The sequence below is a fragment of the Cannabis sativa genome, unplaced genomic scaffold (assembly GCF_029168945.1).
Source record: "Cannabis sativa cultivar Pink pepper isolate KNU-18-1 unplaced genomic scaffold, ASM2916894v1 Contig1, whole genome shotgun sequence".
Lineage (NCBI taxonomy): Eukaryota > Viridiplantae > Streptophyta > Magnoliopsida > Rosales > Cannabaceae > Cannabis > Cannabis sativa.
In genome coordinates this window covers 1779503-1802980 of record NW_026870037.1, presented here as the reverse complement: position 1 = coordinate 1802980, position 23478 = coordinate 1779503, and the positions used below count along the sequence as shown (strand labels likewise).

The following is a 23478-nucleotide window of genomic DNA, read 5'->3' as shown; positions in this document are numbered from 1 at the left end:
CCTATGGACATACTCCATGTACATCGCATAGAAGGCTAGGGCAGTGCGGTAGCTGTTTGGAGTTAGCTGAAAGGGCGATACATCATATCGCCTGAGAATAGCTGCGATGAAGGGGTGAAAGGGGACCGATACCCCACACCGAAGAATGGGTATTGAGACTACCACATCCTTTGTGGGAATGATCGCAGGGTTAGTAAATGGAAGGTGCGCTCTCTGAGATGGCTTAGGTCGTTGAAACGCGAGTCGCAGCAAATTTAACCTCACAAAGGTAGTGAAGTATGATTTGGAAACTCTTGAGATTAAATCCTCACACGGGAAGGGCTCGTTCAGCTGGGAATCGTCGACCGAATCTGTCCCACTCCCTTCCGCCTCCTCCTCTTCCTCACCTGACTCGCGAACTAGAGTCGTCCATTCCCCGTCCATCTCCTCGACCTTGATGTCAGGAGCATGCCTCGAGTGTATAAGGTAGTCGCGTGCCGACACTGTAGACTCGCTGTCTCGAATATCGATGGTCCCGGGTTCTGCGAGTTCTTGCACCATCTTCTCGATGTCCACAGAAGACATCGGGCCTAGCTCTATTGGAGCGGCATCCTCTTCGGAAAGCGAAGTGGGGAGAAAACTGTCCTCCTTCTGGTCAGCTTCACCGTCAAATGCGCGGCCTCCGGAGCCGAGCTGTTGGCTATCCGACAAATCGCTCATCTGAAAGATAGAAGATCTTTTCAGCGTGATGGATGTGTGAAAAGCAAAGTAAGTGATCTCACCCGCATTAGATTATAAAGTCGCACTCGATAGAATGGTCAGCCTCCTTGCGAATACTGACCATCCCCTCAATATGCGAGAAGAGATAAAACTTTCTTGGACGAGTAATTCACGCATCCTCGACCAAGCGGTATACCTCCAGAAACGGCTGGGAGTTTCCCAGTGACTTAAGGGGTACGCGTTGTCGAGCATAACCCTGAAGTTACTGGGAGACCCCCACCGTTTCGAGACTACCTATCAGCCAAAGAGTACGATCATTTGAGTATCATCGCATATTGCAAATGGCTGGGTGTACCTCAGTATCTCAAGGGTCATATAATCGCATATATGACCATTAGAATACTGAGATACACCCACCATTTGGAACGACAATTGATACCCTCGCAACTCAGCCCGCGACATATAAAAATTCTAAAAGATCTAGCTAACAGTCAAATGGAAGTAAATCTTGGCAATATGCGAGTATTCAAGTTGTTCATCTGAACACCAGCGAATATTCAAGGTGTTCATCCGAATATCCGCGAGTATTCAAGACGTGAAACAGTGCCTATGAATTGTGTGCGGTTATGTCAGTTTACAGGTCATATTCTATGAATTTACCCAGGTTTACTTACCTAAAACACATAGCCTCATAAACACCCACTAGCATACATTCCTAAAAAAGCCTTTAAAATACCCGAACCCAGAAAGTAAAGCATATTTTCTCCAAACAGAAAACGAAAAATGCAATGACTTGAAAACTAACCTTTAGTTCTGATTTCTGCGATTGCTCTCGATCACTTCTGAGATTGAGAATGTTGTGGAAAAGTGGTAGAAAATCTGGGAATGGATTTTTGAAGTGTCTGTAATGGAGGGAAAGAAGAAGTTAAGAGCAAGAGGGAAAAATGGGAGTTTTTGATTCGTATCAAAGAATTTAAATACCCATATCCCTTATTAATTGGGATTACGACACGTGGCAGCCAGAATGCCTAAGGTCACCCAATCTAACGGCCAACGATGGCCACGCCTACACAAAAACCGAGGAGTTTTGTGACGTGGCACCATAAATGTAATAAAAACTAATAATTACAGCCGTCATTTTTCGAAACTCTCGATGGGACAACCAAAAGGTCACCTCCTCGTGACAACCTTTCACCTGTCTCTCGAGTAATAGTTTCCCTCAGTGACCGCTCCTGTCACATCGCGAAACTAGGGGCATGTGTTATAGTGAGATTTCTCTCACCTAGAAACTCGAGACCAGACTCCTATTTAAAGGACACGTGTATTCAGATTTCCAATGAAAGCTGAAATGTCCGTGAGAGACTTCTCGAAGTTTAGACCTCGCCCAGGATAAAACCAGCGAGATACTGCGAGTACGACCTAAGTCGAACCACGTAACCGTAATTCACATTATGCAGGGTAGATCCAACTCGCATGTGTCAGGACATATGCGAGTATCCCCTCTATATTTCTGCGAAAGCATAGAGACCAACTCTCTATGATGCAATTTGGTCCCAACGACCCAATAGCCCTGACAAACCGATATAGATTCGCATGTCTAGGTTCTACCAGCCCGACATGCGATGTCTACAAGAGGCGATTACCTAAGGGCGCAGACGTTCCAAACGTACTGATGACCCTGCGAGCTCAACAAACGGAACATGAACAGTCAACTCGCAGATGCGGAAGACGCATACGTTGATGGACTTAGTAACTGTCACACATTTATTAATGTTAACGTTGTTTGGGTTTAATTATTGCAATTCAATATGTAAATAATGGATGAACAATGAATGTGATCCTTATGTAACCGATTGGACACCTACTTTGTATATAAAGGGGTGATCCACCATGAAAATGGCACCTACGAATCCTTTACTACAGTGGACTAAGCAGATCACAATCTGACTGAACCACTATAATTCTTTGTCTTATTGATATTTTTCCAGCCTTGTTGATTGTTCTTGCATTCCCAGTCGAGTACTCGCCATTCTAGGTCGAATACTCGCACTTGTCACTTCCCTGAAAATTCTCTTTTTATATTAATTAAATAATACATTTTGGTGTTGCGAAATTCACTCGACAACATATGGATTTCATTTATTTTTAAATCCCTGGCTAAGCTTGTATTGTTCTTTTAACTCATATCAGGTCGTGACCTTTTGGGAAGGAGAAATTTTTTATGCCAAGAATTATAATTTTCTCAGTAGCCAATTGGAAGCAACGTATGTTATTTTTGATTTATTTTTTTCCCTTGTAACCTTTCATTCAATACTATACATTGTCGCACCATAGACCTATTTTCCAATGCCTATTTATACTCTTATTAGACTAGAGTAGAGGATGATACAAGGCATTGTCCAAGTTTTTTTCTCTTACCACCTAGTAAGGAATCTTCGTCTTCTTTCCTCTTCTCAAGATTATATATTTTATTAAGAAAAAAGAAAGTATTTTAAAGAGAAAGATAATGCAATCAGAAATGTATAATGTAATCTACCAATTTATATGTTGGTTTTATTGTTTCTTATTTTCTTAATTACAGAGCCAAGTGAAGATTGTTTCTTATTTTGTGTTTTATATCTAAAGTTAGTTTGTATTCTTTATGCTGGTTTAATGAATTTGTTTTCTCTGGTTGAGGCATCTTTAATGAAAAGATATGATAAATTTAAATGATATATATGTATATAGATAAATATATGTAGGAGTTTCTCCATGTAGATGATGTCTTGTGACTTTTGTGGAAATGTACATTCTATACTTTTTGACTTGGTGTTGGTGGATTGTTGAATTAAGTCACATTGATGTGTTTGTCATTACTTATATGCTCTTTAGTCCTGTGAATTTAATATTTTTTAATAGGGAGATTGAAACAAGTTTCTATGCTTATGCAGTTATGCTTTAAACATGTCATTTCCTCTGTTTTCTCTGTTTAATCAATGGGGTTAAGTTTTTAGTCTTATAGAATCCATGATAAAATCTCTCGTATGAATGAAGCAGCTCATGATCGACCCATTTTAGTTCGGTTAAGCTTCATGAATAAATCATAGTACTAAAATTTGGACTGACCATTTTGTCTTAGTCACTAACAGTGACAAAGTTTTGTTTTGTTTCACATAAGAAGTTTTTCCTAATTATGAATTATTTGACAGTTTACAGCAGTAGAGAGCTTTGAATTGTTACTGAGCTCACGCAATTCATTTAATAAACAGTAACAAGCAGCAGTGATCTGAATTGGTTCATTGAACAATTGGTTATCTTTATCAACGTAGAATGTTAATTGAAATAGTGGCTGGCATCCATAGCTTTTGAGGCGATATGCATATTGGAAAAGATGCATTATAGGCGATATCTATTTTGGAAAAGATGCATAAAAAATATAGTATTTTTTAAAAAATTTCCAATGTAGTATAAAGTTTGCTTATATTTTATTGTTAATTAAAGGAGTTTTATTTCTTTTCTCATGGTGGTTGATTGTGCATAAAAACACAAGCACAACAATCACTTTCAATTAAACTGGTCAGATAGACGAATTTTATCTAAAATGATGTGTAGTTCTACAGGCCATTGTTTATTTTGATAATAATGGTTCTATGAATTTTCTGTCGTTATTCTTGTAGATATGTACAAGGATTGTTCCTGCAGATATATTGTTGGAAATGTTGTGAATATTTTAACAAAATATATGTCTTAGTGTGTGTGAGTTGGAAAGAGTCCCACATGGGATATGAACCCTCATTTACAAGGGTATAAAGAGTGCAACTTTGGCATTTGGGTTTGGGCCCCAAGGGGTACCCAGTTTTGTGCGAATGGGTGAGGACACACACTTGACCCACCACACGAGCGCGCCGTCCGTCCGATCCGCGCTGGGTTGGTGTGGTGTGGTGTGCTTAATTTAATTAAGAAACGCGTTTAATTAAACTGATTACTTAGTCGTATCAGTTTAATGGGACACGTTCAAAACCAACTCACCCCACGTTTCAGAAAACGTTATTCTTCCCGTTATTTTTATTCAATCCATTCGCCTATATAATGCGATTGAACTGATGGGAAGAAAACATCTCTTTCGTATCAGAAAAATACAGTTTTCATAAAATTAAAAATTCCATCTGCGGTATCAAATTTTCTGGGTGTATTCGACGGTGCTCTACAGTGCAGTGGGGTTCCGATACAGTGCAACGACTGGGCTATTTTATCCTGGGGTCGACCGGTAATTTCTGACTGCTTGCACACTCCTGGGCAGTGCCGCGAACGTCTTAAAGAGAGTGACATAGTTTGCGACTCAACCCAGAATTCTTCATTCGGTAATATCGTTCCTCTTTCATTTTGCTAGCAGTTTGTTCAACAATTTTAAGACGTTCTTTCTGCTATGACTACTACCGATGAATGTTCTGGTTCTACTGCTGACATTAACAAGCCTTTTCGTTTTGAGGGTTTGCATTTTAAACGTTGGAGACAGAAGATGCTGTTTTTTCTGACCATGAAAAAAGTTGCATTTGTGCTTACTGTTTTGAAACCAGTTCTGTCTGAGACTCCACCTCCTGTCGAGAAGAAGGATGAAGTCGAGAAGTACGAATCGCAGGTTAAGGAAAGGGATTCCTGGGTAGAGAATGATATTCTGTGTAAGAATTTTATTTTGAATGGTTTGTCTGATGATTTGTATGATTATTATAATTTTGACAAATCTGCGAAGGAGATATGGGAAGCATTACAGAAAAAATATGATACCGAGGAGGTGGGAACAAAGAAATATGTTGTGAGCCGCTACCTGAAGTTTCAAATGACAGATGATAAATCAGTTGAAGCCCAGTCTCACGAGCTTCAGAAAATAACTCATGAAATTCTGTCTGAAGGTATGACTATTGATGAACAATTTCAAGTTGCTGTTATGATTGATAAATTATCCCCTTCGTGGAAAGATTTTAAAAATACTCTCAGGCACAAAACAAAAGAGTTTTCATTGGAAAGTCTGATCACTCGTCTTCGAATTGAGGAGGAAGCTCGAAAATAAGACCAAAAGGAAGAGGTGCTTGTTGTTGGAAACAACAACAACACTAATAAAAGATCCACTGTTGTTCTGAAACCCAATGGGAAAAACTTTAAGAATCAGAATCGCAAAGTGAATCCAAACCGCAACAATCAACCTCAGACCAATAACAACAATCAGAATTGGAACCATCAAAGGAACCATAATAACAGGCAGCAAGTACCCCCTAATAGAAATGACTCTCGTTTGTTCATGTGTTACAACTGTAACAAGCCAGGTCATATGGCACGAAAGTGTAAGAACATACCTAGTTCTGCTCTGTAGGCTAACCTGACAGAAGAGCTGCCATTTACAACTATGATTTCAGAGATCAACCTCATTGGTGGATTTGAAGGGTGGTGGGTAGATACTGGCGCTTCTCACCATGTCTGCTATGATAGAAATATGTTTAAAACATATGTTGCTGCTACTGAGGATCAGAAAGTGTTGTTGGGTGACTCTCACACCTTTATAGTTGTTGGTACTGGAAATGTGGAATTGAACTTCACCTCTGGAAGAACTGTGATTCTAAAAGATGTGATGCACACTCCAGAGATGAGGAAGAATTTGGTCTCGGGCTACCTTCTCAACAAGGCGGGGTTCACTCAGGATTTGTTTACTTTAACTAAGAATGGGATATTTGTAGGGAAGGGGTATGCAACTGAGGGAATGTTTAAATTGAATGTTCAAGTCAATAAAGTTAATGCTTTTGCTTATATGTTGTGTTCTTTTAATACTTGGTATGCTAGACTTTGTCACGTAAATAAACGCATAATCAAGAACATGAGTAGTTTAGGCCTAATTCCTAAATTATCTTTAAATGACTTTGAAAAATGCAAATTTTGTAGCCAAGCCAAGATTACTAAAACACCACATAAATCTGTGTTAGAAAAAGAAACTGGGCCTCTAGATTTAATCCATTCTGATATTTGTGAACTTGATGGAACTTTGACTAGAAATGGTAAACGCTACTTTATAACTTTTATTGATGATTGTTCTGACTTTACCTATGTGTATTTAATGAAAAATAAAAGTGAAGCTCTTGATATGTTTAAGATATTTGTGGCTGAAATTGAAAATCAACTTAGTAGAAAGATCAAGAAGTTTCGTAGCGATAGAGGCACTGAATATGATTCCACTACTTTTGTTGAATTTTATAACTCACATGGAATCATACACGATAAGACAGCACCTTATTCACCTGAAATGAATGGCAAAGCTGAAAGAAAAAATAGAACTCTTACTGAATCTGTTGTTGCTATTTATTGAATTCGGGTGCTGCTTCTCATTGGTGGGGAGAAATTTTATTAACTGTATGTTATGTGCTTAATAGAGTTCCTAAATCTAAAAGGAAAATTTCCCCATATGAAAGTTTGAAAAATAAACAACCCAATATCTCATATTTTAAAACTTGGGGTTGTTTGGCATATGTTAGAATTCCTGATCCTAAGAGAATTAAATTGGCTAGTAGAGCATATGAATGTATTTTTATTGGATATGCTATTAATAGTAAAGCATATAGATTTTATTTAAATGTGCATACTATTTTGGAATCTAATGATGCTAATTTTTTCGAACATAGATTTCCATTTAAATTGAGAAATAGTGGGGGTGCATAATCTAGTAACATGACCGCTTTTAGGGATAATGAGCATGAAAAAGGTATAGAAACTGAACCTAGAAGAAGTAAAAGAGCTAGAATTACCAAAGATTTTGGTTCTGATTTTTGTGCATATACTCTGGAGGAGGATCCTTCTAACCTCCAAGAAGCCTTGACTTCACTAGATGCTGATTTATGGAATGAAGCTATTAATGATGAAATGGACTCTCTTAAGTCAAATAGAACTTGGCATTTAGTTGTGTTACCACCAGGTTGTAAGACAATAGGTTGTAAGTGGACTCTTAAAAAGAAATTAAGACCCGATGGTACTGTTGAAAAGTACAAGGCACGTCTTGTTGCTAAAGGGTTTAGACAAAGAGAAAATGTAGATTTCTTTGATACATTTTCACCTGTTACTAGAATTACATCTATTCGTGTGCTTTTTGCTCTTACTGCTATTCATAATCTTGTTGTGCACCAAATGGATGTTAAAACTGCTTTCTTGAATGGTGAATTAGAAGAAGAGATTTACATGGACCAACCTGAAGGTTTTGTTGTTCCTGGTCAAGAACATAAAGTGTGTAAATTAGATAAATCTTTGTATGGTTTGAAACAGGCACCTAAGCAATGGCATGAGAAATTTGATAACCTTGTCATCTCACATGGCTTTAAAGTAAATGAAAGTGACAAATGCATTTACTATAAATTTGAAAATAATGTGTGTACTATTATTTGTTTATATGTGGATGACTTGCTAATTTTTGGATCAAATATTCATGTCGTGAACAATGTGAAATCTGTGTTATGTGAAAATTTTGACATGAAAGATCTAGGTGAAGCGAATGTAATCCTTGGTATACATATCAGTAGGTCTGAAAAGGGAATTTCTTTGGATCAATCTCACTACATTAAGAAGATTTTAAAGAAATATAATTACTTTAACTGTAAACTTGCTTGTACACCATATGATCCCAGTGTAAAATTATTTAAGAACACTGGTGATGGTGTAAGACAATCTAAATATGCGAGCATCATTGGCAGTCTTCGGTATGCCACTGATTGTACTAGACCCGACATTGCCTATGTCGTGGGATTATTATGCAGGTTTACTAGTAGACCTAGTGCAGAGCATTGGAATGCTATAGAGAGGGTCATGAGATACCTCAAAAGAACATTGACTCTTGGATTACATTATCAAAAGTTTCCAGCTGTACTTGAGGGGTACAGTGATGCTGATTGGAACACTTTATCAGATGACTCCAAGGCAACCAGTGGCTATATTTTTTGCATAGCTGGTGGAGCTGTTTCATGGAAGTCTAAGAAACAGACTATTCTGGCTCAATCTACAATGGAGTCTGAAATGATAGCACTAGCTACTGCTAGTGAAGAAGCAGGTTGGCTGAGAAGCCTGCTAGCTGAGATTCCTTTATGGGAAAAACCTATTCCAGCTGTGTTGATCCATTGAGATAGTACCGCGGCTATTGCAAAAGTACAGAACCGTTATTACAACGGTAAGAGATGACAAATACGTCGTAAGCACAGCACTGTTAGAGAGTTTCTCTCAACAGGAGCTGTTAGAGTGGATCATGTAAGCACTGATGATAACTTGGCTGATCCTTTGACGAAAGGTTTAGCTAGAGAGAAAGTCCTTATGGGACTGTTGCCCTTCGATTGATGAATCTCTCATAATGGCAACCGACCTATAGACTGGAGATCCCAAGAAATAGGTTCAATGGGTAATAACAAGTTATGAAGTGATAAAAGTAAGATCATGCTATAATTATACGAAAAGAGAAGCATGAATTCCTGAAGCGATTTAAGGCTGAGTTAATAGAAACTCTTAATGAGATCTATACTCCAAGTGGAGTGGAGTACCGAGCTACGTGAGTACTCTTGATAGACTCACCTATGTGAATGTGGGAGTGGGGCCGCTTCCTATGAAATTTTGGGCAAAATTTCTAGAGCGTTCACTATACTGGGATAGACGTGCATGGCCATCAACGCACGGGCTTCTGATTACACCCTTGAAAAGGTTGTTGCGAGGTACAATGTTAGAGATAGAGTTCAAGACTACAGGTCACTCTAGTAAAATCTAAATCGTACTCACTACGCAGAGGTTCAAATCGAAAGATACCTTTGTTTATGCTCAATCTTATTGTTGAATGATACTAGTAGATGGAAATATTTTTAAAAAAATTTAAGTGGGGGATTGTTGGAAATGTGGTGAATGTTTTAACAAAATATATAAGTGTCTTAGTGTGTGTGAGTTGGAAAGAGTCCCACATGGGATATGAACCCTCATTTACAAGGGTATAAAGAGTGCAACTTTGGCATTTGGGTTTGGGCCCCAAGGGGTACCCAGTTTTGTGAGAATGGGTGAGGACACACACACTTGACCCACCACACACGCGCGCGCGCGCCGTCCGTCCGTCCGGGCCGGGTTGGGTTGGTGTGGTGTGACACTACATTTTTTTTTACAGAAAAATTATTTAATAAAATAATTAATTTTTTATTATTAATTTAATTAAGAAACGTGTTTAATTAAACTGATCAATTAGTCGTATCAGTTTAATGGGACACGTTCAAAACCAACTCACCCCACGTTTCAGAAAACGTTATTTTTCCCGTTATTTTTATTCAATCCATTCGCCTATATAATGCAATTGAACTGATGGGAAGAAAACATCTCTTTTGTATCAGAAAAATACAGTTTTCATAAAATTAAAAATTCCATCTGCAGCATCAAATTTTCTGGGTGTATTCGACCAGGCTCTACAGTGTAGTGGGGTTCCGATACAGTGCAACGACTGAGCTGTTGTATCCTAGGGACGACCGGCAATTTCCAACTGCTTGCACACTCCTGGGCAGTGCCGCGAACGTCTTAAAGAGAGCGACATAGTCCGCGACTCAACTCAGAATTCTTCATTCGGTAATATCGTTTCTCTTTTATTTTGCTAGCAGTTTGTTCAACATATATACATGGGTTACTTTTAGATTTCATTGAGTATTATGGGTTACAGATTGGAATACTGCAAAATTTGGGCTAAACCTTTTACTGAAAACATTGAGTAACATTTCAGGTTTTTTTCAATTGCTTTTCTTTATGATTTTTTTGTATAAAAAAAGAGTAATTATCTTTTTATTTTGTTGGTTTCTATTTGATAATTATTTGTGAAGAGGAGAATAACAAATAAAGAATAAAAGAGATATAGAGAAATTAGGGTTTTCTTCAATTGTAAAGTTAAAAGTAAAAGAATACAGTTAATAAGAAAGTCTTATATAGGCAACTAATATAAAAGATTAAAATAACTCTAAATAATTATTTAACACCCTCTCTCAAAGCGTATATGACTTAGTAAAAAACTCAGCAAGCTGCGACGATGAAAAAACAAAAAGTAAAGTAATTGTGTCTAATTTCAGATGATGATGAGTAATCTGGCAATCAATCTCAATATGCTTAGTGCGTTCATGCAATCTAAATGGCACTTTGATTGTCACAATACATAAGAGTAGGACAAGAGTCACCCATCTCAACCAAACAATCTCTTTAGTAGAAGGTGTCATGGCACAATACTCAACTTCCGTTAAAAGATTGAGAAACAACATGTTGCTTCTTGCTCTTCCAAGAAATAACAAAATCTCCCAAAAAGATACAGAAACCAGTGAGATTTTTAGTCTGTGGGATCACGACCATGATCTGCATCACAGTAAGCTCGTAACTTCAGAGAGGAAGTGGAAGGCAGCAGTAGGCTCTGAAAGATGGTACGTCGAAGATACCGTAGAATGCGAAGAACAACAACCCAGTAAACAGTAGTAGGAGAAGCAATAAACTGACTAACAATATGAACAACATATGCAATGTCTAGACAAGTAATATTGAGATTAACCGGAGTGCCAACAATGGTGCGATACAAAGTAAGATCTTCTAAAGGAGTGCCATTAGAAGGAGAATACTAAACATTCAGATGGAGTGTCAACTAGTATCAATAGGCGAGCACGCTCAATAATGTCAATATTGTACTTTGACTGAGAAATAAGATAACTTTTGAAAGAAAAAAAAAGACAACTTCAACCCAAAAAATAATCTAGAGAACCCAAATCCTTCATCTCAAACTGAGAAGCTAATTCTAACTTAACATTTTAATTCCTTGTGATTACGCTTAAGAAATTCACTCTTATAAACCTTGCTCTGATACCATAATAATTATTTATGAAGAGAAAAATAACAAATAAAATATAAAAAAGATGAAGAGAAATTAAGGTTTCATTCAATTGCAAAGTCAAAAATAAAAAGATACAACTAATAAGTAAGCCTTATACAGGCAACTAACATAAAATATTAAAATAAACCTAAATAATTATTTAACACTATTGACAATATTTGGTGTGTATAAAGAAATTAGGTAATATAGCCACTCTTCGCGCGATTAATTTAATTTTTTTAGTATTATAATAAATAGTTACTTAAAAATATAATTCTAATATATAGTAAAATTATAAATATATTATCTTAGTTCATATAATATTATTAATAATTTTATTTATTAAAAATAAAATGCACAATTTTATTAATTATTATTTGGAATTATTTGTTAAGAAGTTTAAAATTTACTATATGTAGTATTTGAAATTGCTTTGTTAAAAGAAATTATTTTTATGAAAATAAATAAATAGGGTAGTGTATAAAAGAATTACGGTGTTCCCCATAATGCATTATTTTCATATCATAATCATTCAAACTATTATTTTTATTGTATCTTACTTATTTTTATCACCGTATCTCATATGTTGTCATCATTGTATCTCATCCCTTGTCGTTACCGTATAGTTCACTTGTAGTCGTCGCTATTGTATTTCCCAAATTTCGAATTTTAAATATTTTTTAATATTTTTTAGACATTATAAAAAATTTATTAGTTTGATCTATTATTATTAATTAATATGTTTTCTGATCGTATATTAAATAATATGTTTTTTTTTAAAAAAAAAAAGTGATTATTTTTTCTAAATATCTTAATTAGAATATATATATATATAATATGATATTTTAGTTATGAGAAATGCTAAACGGCAACCCTCGTTGGTATCATACCATTATTGGTCTAATTAAGTAGAATGTCCCATATAACTTAAAAAAATAAGATTTAGGGAATATCGCTAATCAATTGTAGGGTGTCACTTATGAAAGGTGTTGAACACTACTAGTGACCAATAGCAATGCTCTAAAATTGATTATGTAACAAACTAAAATTTTATATTGTATAAAATTACTTTATATAATATATATAAATACGTCCAACATTTTTTTTGAAAAAAAATAGTACTTATTAAATTTTAAAAGTGATATGTAACTTTTTTTAAATGAAAAAAATTAGAATAATTAATTTTTTGAAAAAAAAATCTCCAAACTATTTAAAAAGACTTGTTAACATGTATAATATTTTTACATACATAACATGTATTTTTCTTTTAAATGAAAAAAATTAAAATAATTAATTTTTTGAATTGTATATAAACATTTATAAGTGTATTAAAAAAAAAGAGAAAATTAAAGATAAAATTAATAGATATATTTTAAATGATTTTACCTTAATAAAAAATTAAAAAGTGAGAGAATTAAGAAAAAAATAATTAAAAGTGTTTGGAGTGATTTTAGAGTGTCATATTAATGCCTCATATCTCTTCTTTATATATAAATATAGATAGATTTGATTATATGGTCTTCTTTTTTTTTTTTTAAATTTAGTTTAGTTATTATATATATATATATATTAAATTATAGAATATAATAATTTTAGTTTTATACAAATATAAATTTATTTTTTGAAAAAAATACAAATATAACTCCAAGGATTTTCAGCCTTCATCCTTAAAAATGCTACAAGGATATACAAGACTTTATTTAAGACCACACAGGAATTGTTCTTAAAGAAATATTTAACTTGCATCACCAATCTTTAAATAAAGTTATAAAGAATATGTGATCACTATTATAAAAATTGGGTTTTAATAACACTCCTTTTTAGAACTCATAGGGGCTGTTGCTATATATTTTTTAAGAATTCCCAATTGGAAAACTTAGAAAATAAATATTTTAACTTTTATAAAAAAAAAAAAAAAATCATTATTTTAGTTTGTTTATTTAGTGAATATAGGTGGATGATGGATTCAAAATGATACCCATCAAGCAAGCACAAGACTTGATTTTTCTTTAATTGATGGATTTTTTTAAAGAAAAAAGTGTAACAAAGCAATATTAAATTGCTTTAAAATAAACCTCATTTTAGCATTTTAAAAATAGTGAGTTGGTCATTAAAAAAAAAAAATAGTGTGAGTTGGTAATTTTTTTTTCTTACTTATTTTAAATATAAAATATCATGTTCTTAAAAGTAATTCTTCTAATTTATATTGATAACACTATTTTAAAAAAAATATTACAGAAAGATGGTATTTTTATCATGCTAAAAATATGTTTTTGACTTTAAATCGTCCAAAGGACTATTTTAGTAAAAATGGGGTCATATATGGAATATTTGAAATAGGAGGTCTGATTGTATTTTGTAAAAGTAGAAGGACACATAAATAAGCCCATTCTCTCTCTCTCTCTCTTTTCTCAGACAAATAAATAATAATACAAATGACACATCAGCAATCAGCAGTGAATATTATAAATGACAGCTCAGCACTAAGTATCATATAAATAAGGTAATAGAGTGTAATATGTCATAACGGCTCCTCAGATATTTTTGTTCAGCTCTGTAAGAAAAACACACGAGAAAAAGAGTGATCAAATTCAAACAACCCTTGCACCAAAGAAATAAAAATGAAGAGAAAAATTGCTATTGAGAAAATCGACGATAAGCAAAGAAGATTGGTTTCCTTTTCTAAGAGGAAATCCGGTCTCTTCAATAAGGCCAAACAACTTTCTCACCTCACTGGGGCTCAAATCGCTGTTATCATCTTGTCCGAGACCGGTCGTCCCTACGTTCAAGCCTCCCCCACTCCCTCTTCCTTCGAGTCTCTCATAGCTCCCTTCGTCTCATCGTCTCCCTCGACTTCCACTACCGAAACCACTCATGAGATGACCTCGTCGACGACGGAGACGGAGACTTCGACGACTCAAGGTGAAGACGTGTTCAACCTTAACGATTCGTTGAGATATTTACTGGAGTTCGACGTTGAGAACTGCAACGACTTGAAAGAGCTTGAGGCACTGAAGAAGAAATTAGAAGAAACGAGAAAAAGGACTGCCGTGGCCTTGGATTTGTCAGTTGCCGAATATCTTCTTTCTGACTAGTATTCTTATCAACTTCTGGTATTATTATTCTCTATTAATTGCTATGATCAGATTAGGGTTTTTTTTTTTTTTTTTTTTGAGGAAGGGTTTATAATTTGTTTTTAATTAGTTATATAACTACGGTAATTTTCATATACATATAATTAGGTCATTGTAATAATATCTTCCTTGGTCAATTGTAATGGTTGATCATTCATTCCAATATATATAAGCAGTAGAGATTTTAATTTCAGTGTATTCTGTACTAATTGTTTTTCAGATATTTTTTACTTAAAAATTGGACAAAACTTAGTGGTTTATAGGTTTATTGTAGATAAGAAATTTATTAATAATTCAAAACTAGTGAGGGGAGGGAAACCGAATACTATAACCTAATTAATTAATATATTCAAAACTAGAAACTTAAGTGTGTAAAGAAAATTAGTGTTGAATTTAAGGAAGAGAGTGACGATGACATGGGTTTCAGTCTGTTTAATTAGGAGCTCCTTTAACTTTGCTATATTTTTAGTTACTTTTTTCTTTTTTTGGGGTTATTACCTTTTTATCTTCTGTTTTGGGAGTTTTATCTTTTATTCGTAACAATATATGAACTGTTCAGGGTCTTGTTAATTTGAACATCTTTAGTTCTTAAGGTTATCCTATATATAAAGCTTCGATCTTGGCATATATTATCTCTTTTGGAGTCAGTTTTGGCTTCATATTATTTAAATTTGAGCATTTGCTCTAATTAATGGATTCTAAATATCTCTACTAGCTAGACTGAGACTAGTCCACTACTATATATATTTTTTGCTCTAATCAATTCTAAATATCTCATATAATCATATTTATTTGATGACGCATCATCTATTTATTACCTGACATACATTAAATCAATACTAACAGAATGTTAACAATGATATTCTTTATTTCTCCTCAATTAATATTAATACTCTCTCTACTAACTAATACTAATTATAATACTTATATTACTTCGTATTGTTAATTAATATTTTTTATTGTTAGATTAGTTTGAGATAATGAATCATGATCTTATTGAAATTGTTCAAATCAAGGTATTGAATGTAATCATGACTATATATATATATATGTATTTATTACATTAATAGTACTCATATATGATCATTAATTAGTTTATTCATGGTATTACTATTTTACTTAGTTTTCAAGGGGAAAAAAAAAAGCTATCTCATTTATAGTTATTAATTGTATATAAAAGATGATTCCCAATCACAGAACATATACATATTATTTTTTTTATTTTTTTTTTAAAAAGAAAATTCATTTCCAATGAGAAAAATTATTCAAGGAAATGTAAGTCCAGAGCTGCAAGGCCTCATTCCATAATTAAAATGATAACGAGAGAGACTATATATGATCTCTAAAGTCCAAAAAAAAAAATTCTATGTATCAAAATATGATAATGATGAATATAAAAATGAAGAAAAAGTATCACTCGTTGTGTAAATTAACTCAGTTCTAAGTACCATAAGGGTTTGAAAATTATATATATAGTATCGATTGGGATAATATACATATATATATATATATATATATATTTGAGTGGGTGGGTATTAGGGTGACTAAGTGGAATGTCTCACAGATATGGGAAACACAAGATTTGGGGGTCCCTACTTTACTTGCGTACTGCTACTACTGTAACGGCCAGCTGAGCTGTCATTTTTTTTTATATTTTTTTAAGATTTTTATTTATTTGTCTGAAAACGAAAGTGGGATGATTATTTGTCCCTGTTTTCGCAAGATACGACCACATTTTTCAAATATGCCATAAAAGACCCCTTTTATCTTTTTAATTTAGTGTTATACCTATATATTAGAAGAGCTTATAAAAAAAAACAAAACAAAAACTTATGTATGAAAAATTAGAAGAATTACTTTCAAATAAGAATTAAAATTTTTTTGAATGGACATGATATTTGTACATTTAATTCCAAAAGCAAAATATTACTTTGCTCACACTATTTTCAAAAAGCCAAAATAAATTATTATTATTATTATTTTGATAAAAAGCCAATTTAATATAGCATATTAAAAAAAGAATATTAAAACTAATTATAAGTGTGCCAAAATTATATGTGATTTATAGTTGTGTTCACATATTATTAGTCATTATAAATATATAGCTCCAAAAAGTAGTGCAAATTTAATACTAAAATGTATGAGCATCTCCCATACTCTCTAAGCATATTTTTTTAGCTAAAAGAGAGGGAACACTAAATATGAACTACAACTATATATACAAAATGTGGATAAAAAAGGGATAGAATTTCCAATTTTTTTTAAAAAATACACTTTTTAATAGTATTTTAATGAAAAGCACATGAAACTACAACTTATTCATTATTTTATATCAATTTAATCAAAATTTAATAAATTCACAAACTATTATAAAGATCAATGATTGAACTAAGATTAAGAAAAATGAGTCTCTTTTTTAAGATTTCAGGTTAAATTTACCTAAAAAATAATGCCTTGGTCTACTAGAAATAAGTAAATATATATTTTTATATTTTTATTTATTGTGAATTAGACCAAATAGAAATAGGGCTCATTTTTTAAAGCTAAATTTGGCATAAAATTTCTTTAGTGTCACAACAGTGTGTACTGTATTGGACACCTCAACTAAATAACAATATTTTCTAATACTTAAATAAGGTTTATTTTTTAGTGTTATTATTTAATATGTAATTAAATAGGAAAATTCTTGTAGTTATAGCTTTTATAAAAAAAATATATCTATAACTACAATAAAAATGTCAATAATTTTAGTCCTAACATATTAATTTACAAAAATACCCTTTCACTATTCAATTATTACTTTTAAGACAAATTTTAATTATAAATTAAAAAAAAAATGTAACAATAATAATATAATAATTTTGGGTTTATATTTTATTTCATTCCCCATTTCTAATTTAGTTTGATGTACTAATACTAACTTATTAGTATTTATATATATTGTTAGAAAGTATTTTTTTAGACACTCTCTCAAATAGAATAGACTAATGTGTAAATACTTAAGAATAACGTACCTTTTATTTTAGAACAACAACAAAAAAATTCTTCTTAAAGAAAATATATAGCTAATAATAGTCGAAGCCAACATAAATCTTTAACTTGTATTCATTGTTTGATAATTTTTAAAAATATTACTATTAAGAACTAATGATATCTAACACCACTATGAGGTGACATCTTAAAAATTGTTAACGATATTCTATAATAATTATTATATTAAATCAATCTAACGAAAAAAATTATTATATAATTTATATTAAATAATGTTGAATATGATATTTAATTGTATCAATAACAATACAACATTTTGAGTGGTATCTAACATAGTTAGCCGCTCTATAAATTCCCAACAACCAGACTCTTAATTTACTATTATTAAGCTATTATTTACTTCTAGAAAATAACAAAAAATAAAAGATCAAGATATAAAATTGATATGTTACAATTTTTTAAAAAAATATATTTGAACTACGAGCTCACGTGCGAAGCATGTTAGACCCCAACTAGTATATATATAAAATACAAATAAAAATAGTAGGATACCGTAAATAAATTAATGATGCCTCGTTGTAATAAATGCACTATAAATGTATAAATGTAATGTAGTAATATATAATCATTACATGCATTCAATGATAACGGTAATCTTGTATTCTTGTTTCCTTTTCTTTTAACAATTATTATTTCCGATTGTTAATTTACAACACGATGCTATACACATAAATCTTGAGAAAATCCATTGCTCTAATTCTAAAGATAATATGTATCCATTGCTCTATATGAAAAGTTCAAATAATATAGAAAAAATCCAAAAATGCCAAAAATGAATAAAAGTTTAAATATATAAATTATTTTTTTTTTTTGCTCTCAATTTATATGTTTATTTTTTCTTTCTTACATCTCTATATTTAATTCAAATAACATAAAATAATATGTATTTATATAAATTAGTTTTATAGCTCTTATATATTATTTTCCCCATTCCAAATAGCAAATGTTTTATATCATTCAAATCATATTTTACACAAGATAATTCGTGTAAGAAGGTCCATATATATTATTACTTTAAGGACTAAAATTACCAATTAATATGGTAGTTAATATTTTTTTTAGAAAATAAAAGATATTACTAATTAGGTAAAACTCTGCAAAATCAAATAAAAGAATCTTTTCTGCTGATTTATATGTGATATACGTACGCAGTCACAACCATTCCGTTAAATATTTTGTCCATAAATATATATCTATTCTATATAAAGTGTGCCTATATAACCGAATTCTTGGTTTATGAGAAATTCATGGGTGACATCTTATTTATATTAAAAATAAAATAGTTTATTATTAAAATAGAATGGTTTATGAGAAATTCATGGGTCACTTTTTATTTATATATAATAAAATAAAAATAAAATAAATCTCATTAAATTCAAAAAAAAAAAAAATCATTAAATAAAAACAAAAAAAATGACTCAACATCAAATCTTCAATTACACGATACATGTAATTACTCAAACATCACATCTTTCAATTATAAAAAAAAATGACTTTTTAGGAGGGAAAATATGATTGTCTAATAGAGCTAAAACAATATGTTTCCAGTGTGATGAAAAATTAAAGCAACAATTTTGCTAATATCAAAAAGTTTAATTCAATTAATATTATAATCTTAATTTTACGCTTTCTAGAATCAATATATGAACAATAATTTGAATTAATCTTATAATTTTAATTTTTTAATTCAATTAATAATTATTTGTCACGTAATTATTAAGTCCTTTCCTTTTAATTTTCCTTTTGTTGATGATACTAATTTATTCATATTTTGATTTCTACAATTTTTGTGTTCAGACCATTAAGGTAGTGTTCTACTAGGATCTAACGAGTTTTGCCCCTTCGCTAATGGTCTTTAAGAGTTCAAATTCCAGTATTGTATAAATCTTCAATTTGTTCTATTTCTTATATTAACTGAAATTTTGCTATTTTTTTTCTTTTTTAATTTACAACTTTATTGTTTATATCTTATTAGGGACATTCATGGAAATTAGAGTTTCTTTGAAATATACAATTAATGAGCATTACTTTTTTATCATAGTGTATTTTCCATAGTTGAAAACCTCAATAATCTCTATCATTTGATATCAAATAATATAAAATTATCATGATGTATACATTATGGTTATTTAATAAGTAATTAGTGTGTTAAAATTGTCAAGCTGATATTTAGAATTGTTTATAATTGAATTGTTTCTTTGTCAAAATTAATATTAAATATATTTATATGTTTATAGGTTTATCTATTTTCTCTTAGATCAATCATGCTCATATTGCAAAAAAATCATACTCATATAAACATGTTATTTTCATTTTGTAATTTAGATCTTCTTAGTCATTATTTAGTTCACTTAAACCTTTCCGATTATGGTAACTGAAGTTAGCGTGACAAATTATTGTTCATATATTGAATAATTATTTTTGAATAATGGGATTCATATATATAACTGTGTATATTGAATTCTTTATTCAAATAATTATTTTTTATTTTTATGTGATTATTTATTGTTCATATATTTAAAACCCTATTTGATTAAAGTTAAGATTATAAGATTAATTAATTTGTGATTTCTTCCTATACACATAATAATAATCTCACATAATAACTAACAATATTTTTTCTTTTATTTTTAATTGTATAACTTTCAAATAACATAGAAAAAAATTAGCATAAAATTTAGTATACGTGCCTCGCACGTAGCTTTTTACTAGTAATATATAGATATATATATACATATATGCAGCTCCACAATTAATGCATATTGTATATAACTATATATGCACATATATAACTTTTTCATGAATTAAAATAAATAATAGTAAAATTATGTCGTTGTCTCAAATAATCCTAGCTAGCTCACAATATTTTTATAAATTAATTCCAAGTCTTAAAAGCAGGGCCGGCCCTAGGCGTAGGCGGGCTAGGCCCGTGCTTAGGGCCCACACTTTTCGGGGGCCCAAAATAAAAAAATAAAAAAAATTATTAGGTTTTCATTTAAGTAAAATTAAGTGTCTTATAAAAAATAAATATTCATAGCTTAGTTGGTTGAGGTGGAAGCCATATATTTTCAGGGCCGGCCCTGCTTAAAAGTAAGAAACCTCAAGAAAATGTTTATCAATCAATAGACAATATAGGCAAATTAAACTAACTAACATGCACACATAAAATATATATTTATACACACACTAAACACAAAATATATAAACATTTGCTGAGAAACAAATAGGCTCATAGAAGTGAGAATCAACTTCTTCTTTTCTTCTTTTTAGTATGGAAGTGAGAATTAACTTCTAACCTGCATCATATCAAAGATTCAAAATATGTAATTTTGATAAATTTCATCTCTCTCCTCTTTTTCAGCCATTTCAATTATAGCCTTTAAAGTATTAATTGAACGAAATTTTTAGATATAATTATTCTTAAATTAATGATTATAAAATTGTTTCTAATAATAATAAGAGCATGGAATTAAATATTAATCAATACAGCTTATAAGGCCTCTTTAAAATAATTAAATCTGCTGCTAATTATTAAAAAGACACTATATAGTGATGACCTTGACTGAGAGAACTGTGAATAGTATTCGGTTCCCGTAAAAATGAATGATCAACATTACGATATATTGACCAAACGAATTTAATTACAATTACCTAATTTTGTATATATATTTATAAAATCACCAAAAACAAATAAACATAGTATTCGGTTCTCCTTTGTCCAATTTTTATTAAGTAAAAAAATATCTGAAAAACAACTAGTATATATAATTGAACAAAATACTGAAATTAAAATCAGAACTAGTCTGAATTTGGATTTCTACTCCTTATATATTGGAATTAATGATCAGCCATTACAATTGACCAAGCAATATTTAATTACAATGACCTAATTATATGTATATGAAAAATCACCATAGCTATATAACTAATTACAAACAAATAAACCCTTCCTCAAAAAAAGAAACTCTAATCTTGATCATAGCAATTAACAGAGAATAATAATACCAGAAGTTGATAAGAATATTAAAGTTCTTTCTCATCATCGGTACTAGTCAGAAAGAAGATATTCGGCGACTGACAAATCCAAGGCCACGGCAGTCCTCTTTCTCGTTTCTTCTAGTTTCTTCTTCAGTGCCTCAAGCTCTTTCAAGTCGTTGCAGTTCTCAACGTCGAACTCCAATAAATATCTCAACGAATCGTTAATATTGAACACATCTTCACCTTGAGTCGAAGTCCCCGTTTCTGTCGTCGACGAGGTCATCTCATGAGTGGCTTCGGCAGTGGAAGTCGAGGGAGACGATGAGACGAAAGGAGCTACGAGAGACTCGAAGGAAGAAGAAGTGGGGAAGGCTTGAACGTAGGGACGACCGGTCTCGGACAAGATGATAACGGCGATTTCAGCGCCGGTGAGGTGAGAAAGCTGTTTGGCCTTATTGAAGAGACCGGATTTTCTCTTAGAAAAAGAAACCAATCTTCGTTGCTTGTCGTCGATTTTCTCAATACGAAATTGTCGCTTCATTTTTATTTCACTCGGTGAGAATGAGGAGGAATAAATTGAAAGTGTTGACGTAGGAAGATTTGGTGAGAATGAGGTATGGCAATAGTGGAGATCGATTGGGATTATATATATTTGAGTGGGTGGGTATTAGGGTGACTGACTCTTGGAATGTCTCACAGATTTGGACACAAGATTTGGGGGTCCCTACTTTACTTGCGTACTGCTACTACTGTAACGGCCAGCTGAGCTGTCATTGTTTTATTTTTTTTTTTAAGATTTTTATTTATTTGTCTGAAAACGAAAGTGGGATGATTATTTGTCCCTGTTTTTGCAAGATACGACCACATTTTTCAAATATGCCATAAAAGACCCCTTTTATCTTTTTAATTTAGTGTTATACCTATATATTAGAAGAGCTTATAAAAAAAAAAAACAAAACAAAAACTTATATATGAAAAATTAGAAGAATTACTTTCAAATAAGAATTAAATTTTTTTTTGAATGGACATGATATTATTTAATCGCAAAGTAAGCAAAATATTACTTGCTCACACTTTTAAAAAGCCAAAATAAATTATTATTATTATTATTATTATTATTATTATTTTGACAAAGCCAATTTAATATAGCATATTAAAAAAAGAATGTTAAAACTAATTATAAGTGTGTCAAAATTATATCTGATTTATAGTTAAGTGTTCCCATATAATTACTCATCATAAATATATAGCCCCAATAGTACTGTAAAAGTTGTGCAAAATTAGTACTAAAATGTATGAGCATCTCCCATACTCTAAGCATATTTTTTAGCTAAAAGAGAGACTCAACATTAAAAATATGAACTACAATTATACAAAATTTAGAGAAAAAATAATAGAATTCTCTATTTTTTTTTTTTTTTTGCTAATTTTTTAAATAGTATTTTAAATAAAAGCACGTGGAAGTACAATTAATTCATTATTTTATTATTATTTTATTAAGAGTGCGTTTAGTAACATTTTTTTAATCAGTTTTTTATTTTAAAATTAAAAAAGTAAAAGTATTTCTTAAAATCATATATATGAAACTATTTTTACTTTTTAATTTTTTAATTAAAAATCTAAACTTTTAAAAAAAAAATCACTTTCAATATTTTTTAAACAGTTTTTTTTTTAATCAATATTTTGGACTCTGACCCCAACTTAGACCTTAGAAACCGAACCCGACCCCAACCCCGGACTTGGATCCACCCC

General features: G+C 31.4%; 3 protein-coding genes across 3 annotated transcripts; 2 read left to right on the top strand and 1 right to left on the bottom strand.

Moving 5' to 3' along the window:
- Positions 1-5104: 5104 nt before the first annotated feature.
- LOC133032979 (uncharacterized) lies at positions 5105-5746 on the top strand. The gene has a single exon (XM_061107471.1). It carries the CDS (start codon positions 5105-5107, stop codon positions 5744-5746), a length of 642 nt encoding a protein of 213 aa, XP_060963454.1.
- An 8385-nt stretch (positions 5747-14131) lies between these two features.
- Positions 14132-14658, top strand: LOC115720099 (MADS-box transcription factor 23-like). Its single transcript, XM_030649262.2, has one exon. It carries the CDS (start codon positions 14185-14187, stop codon positions 14656-14658), a length of 474 nt encoding a protein of 157 aa, XP_030505122.2. The 5' UTR covers positions 14132-14184.
- A 6898-nt stretch (positions 14659-21556) lies between these two features.
- Positions 21557-22579, bottom strand: LOC133032954 (MADS-box transcription factor 23-like). Its single transcript, XM_061107440.1, has one exon. It carries the CDS (start codon positions 22265-22267, stop codon positions 21797-21799), a length of 471 nt encoding a protein of 156 aa, XP_060963423.1. The 5' UTR covers positions 22268-22579; the 3' UTR covers positions 21557-21796.
- Between the last annotated feature and the right edge of the window lie 899 nt (positions 22580-23478).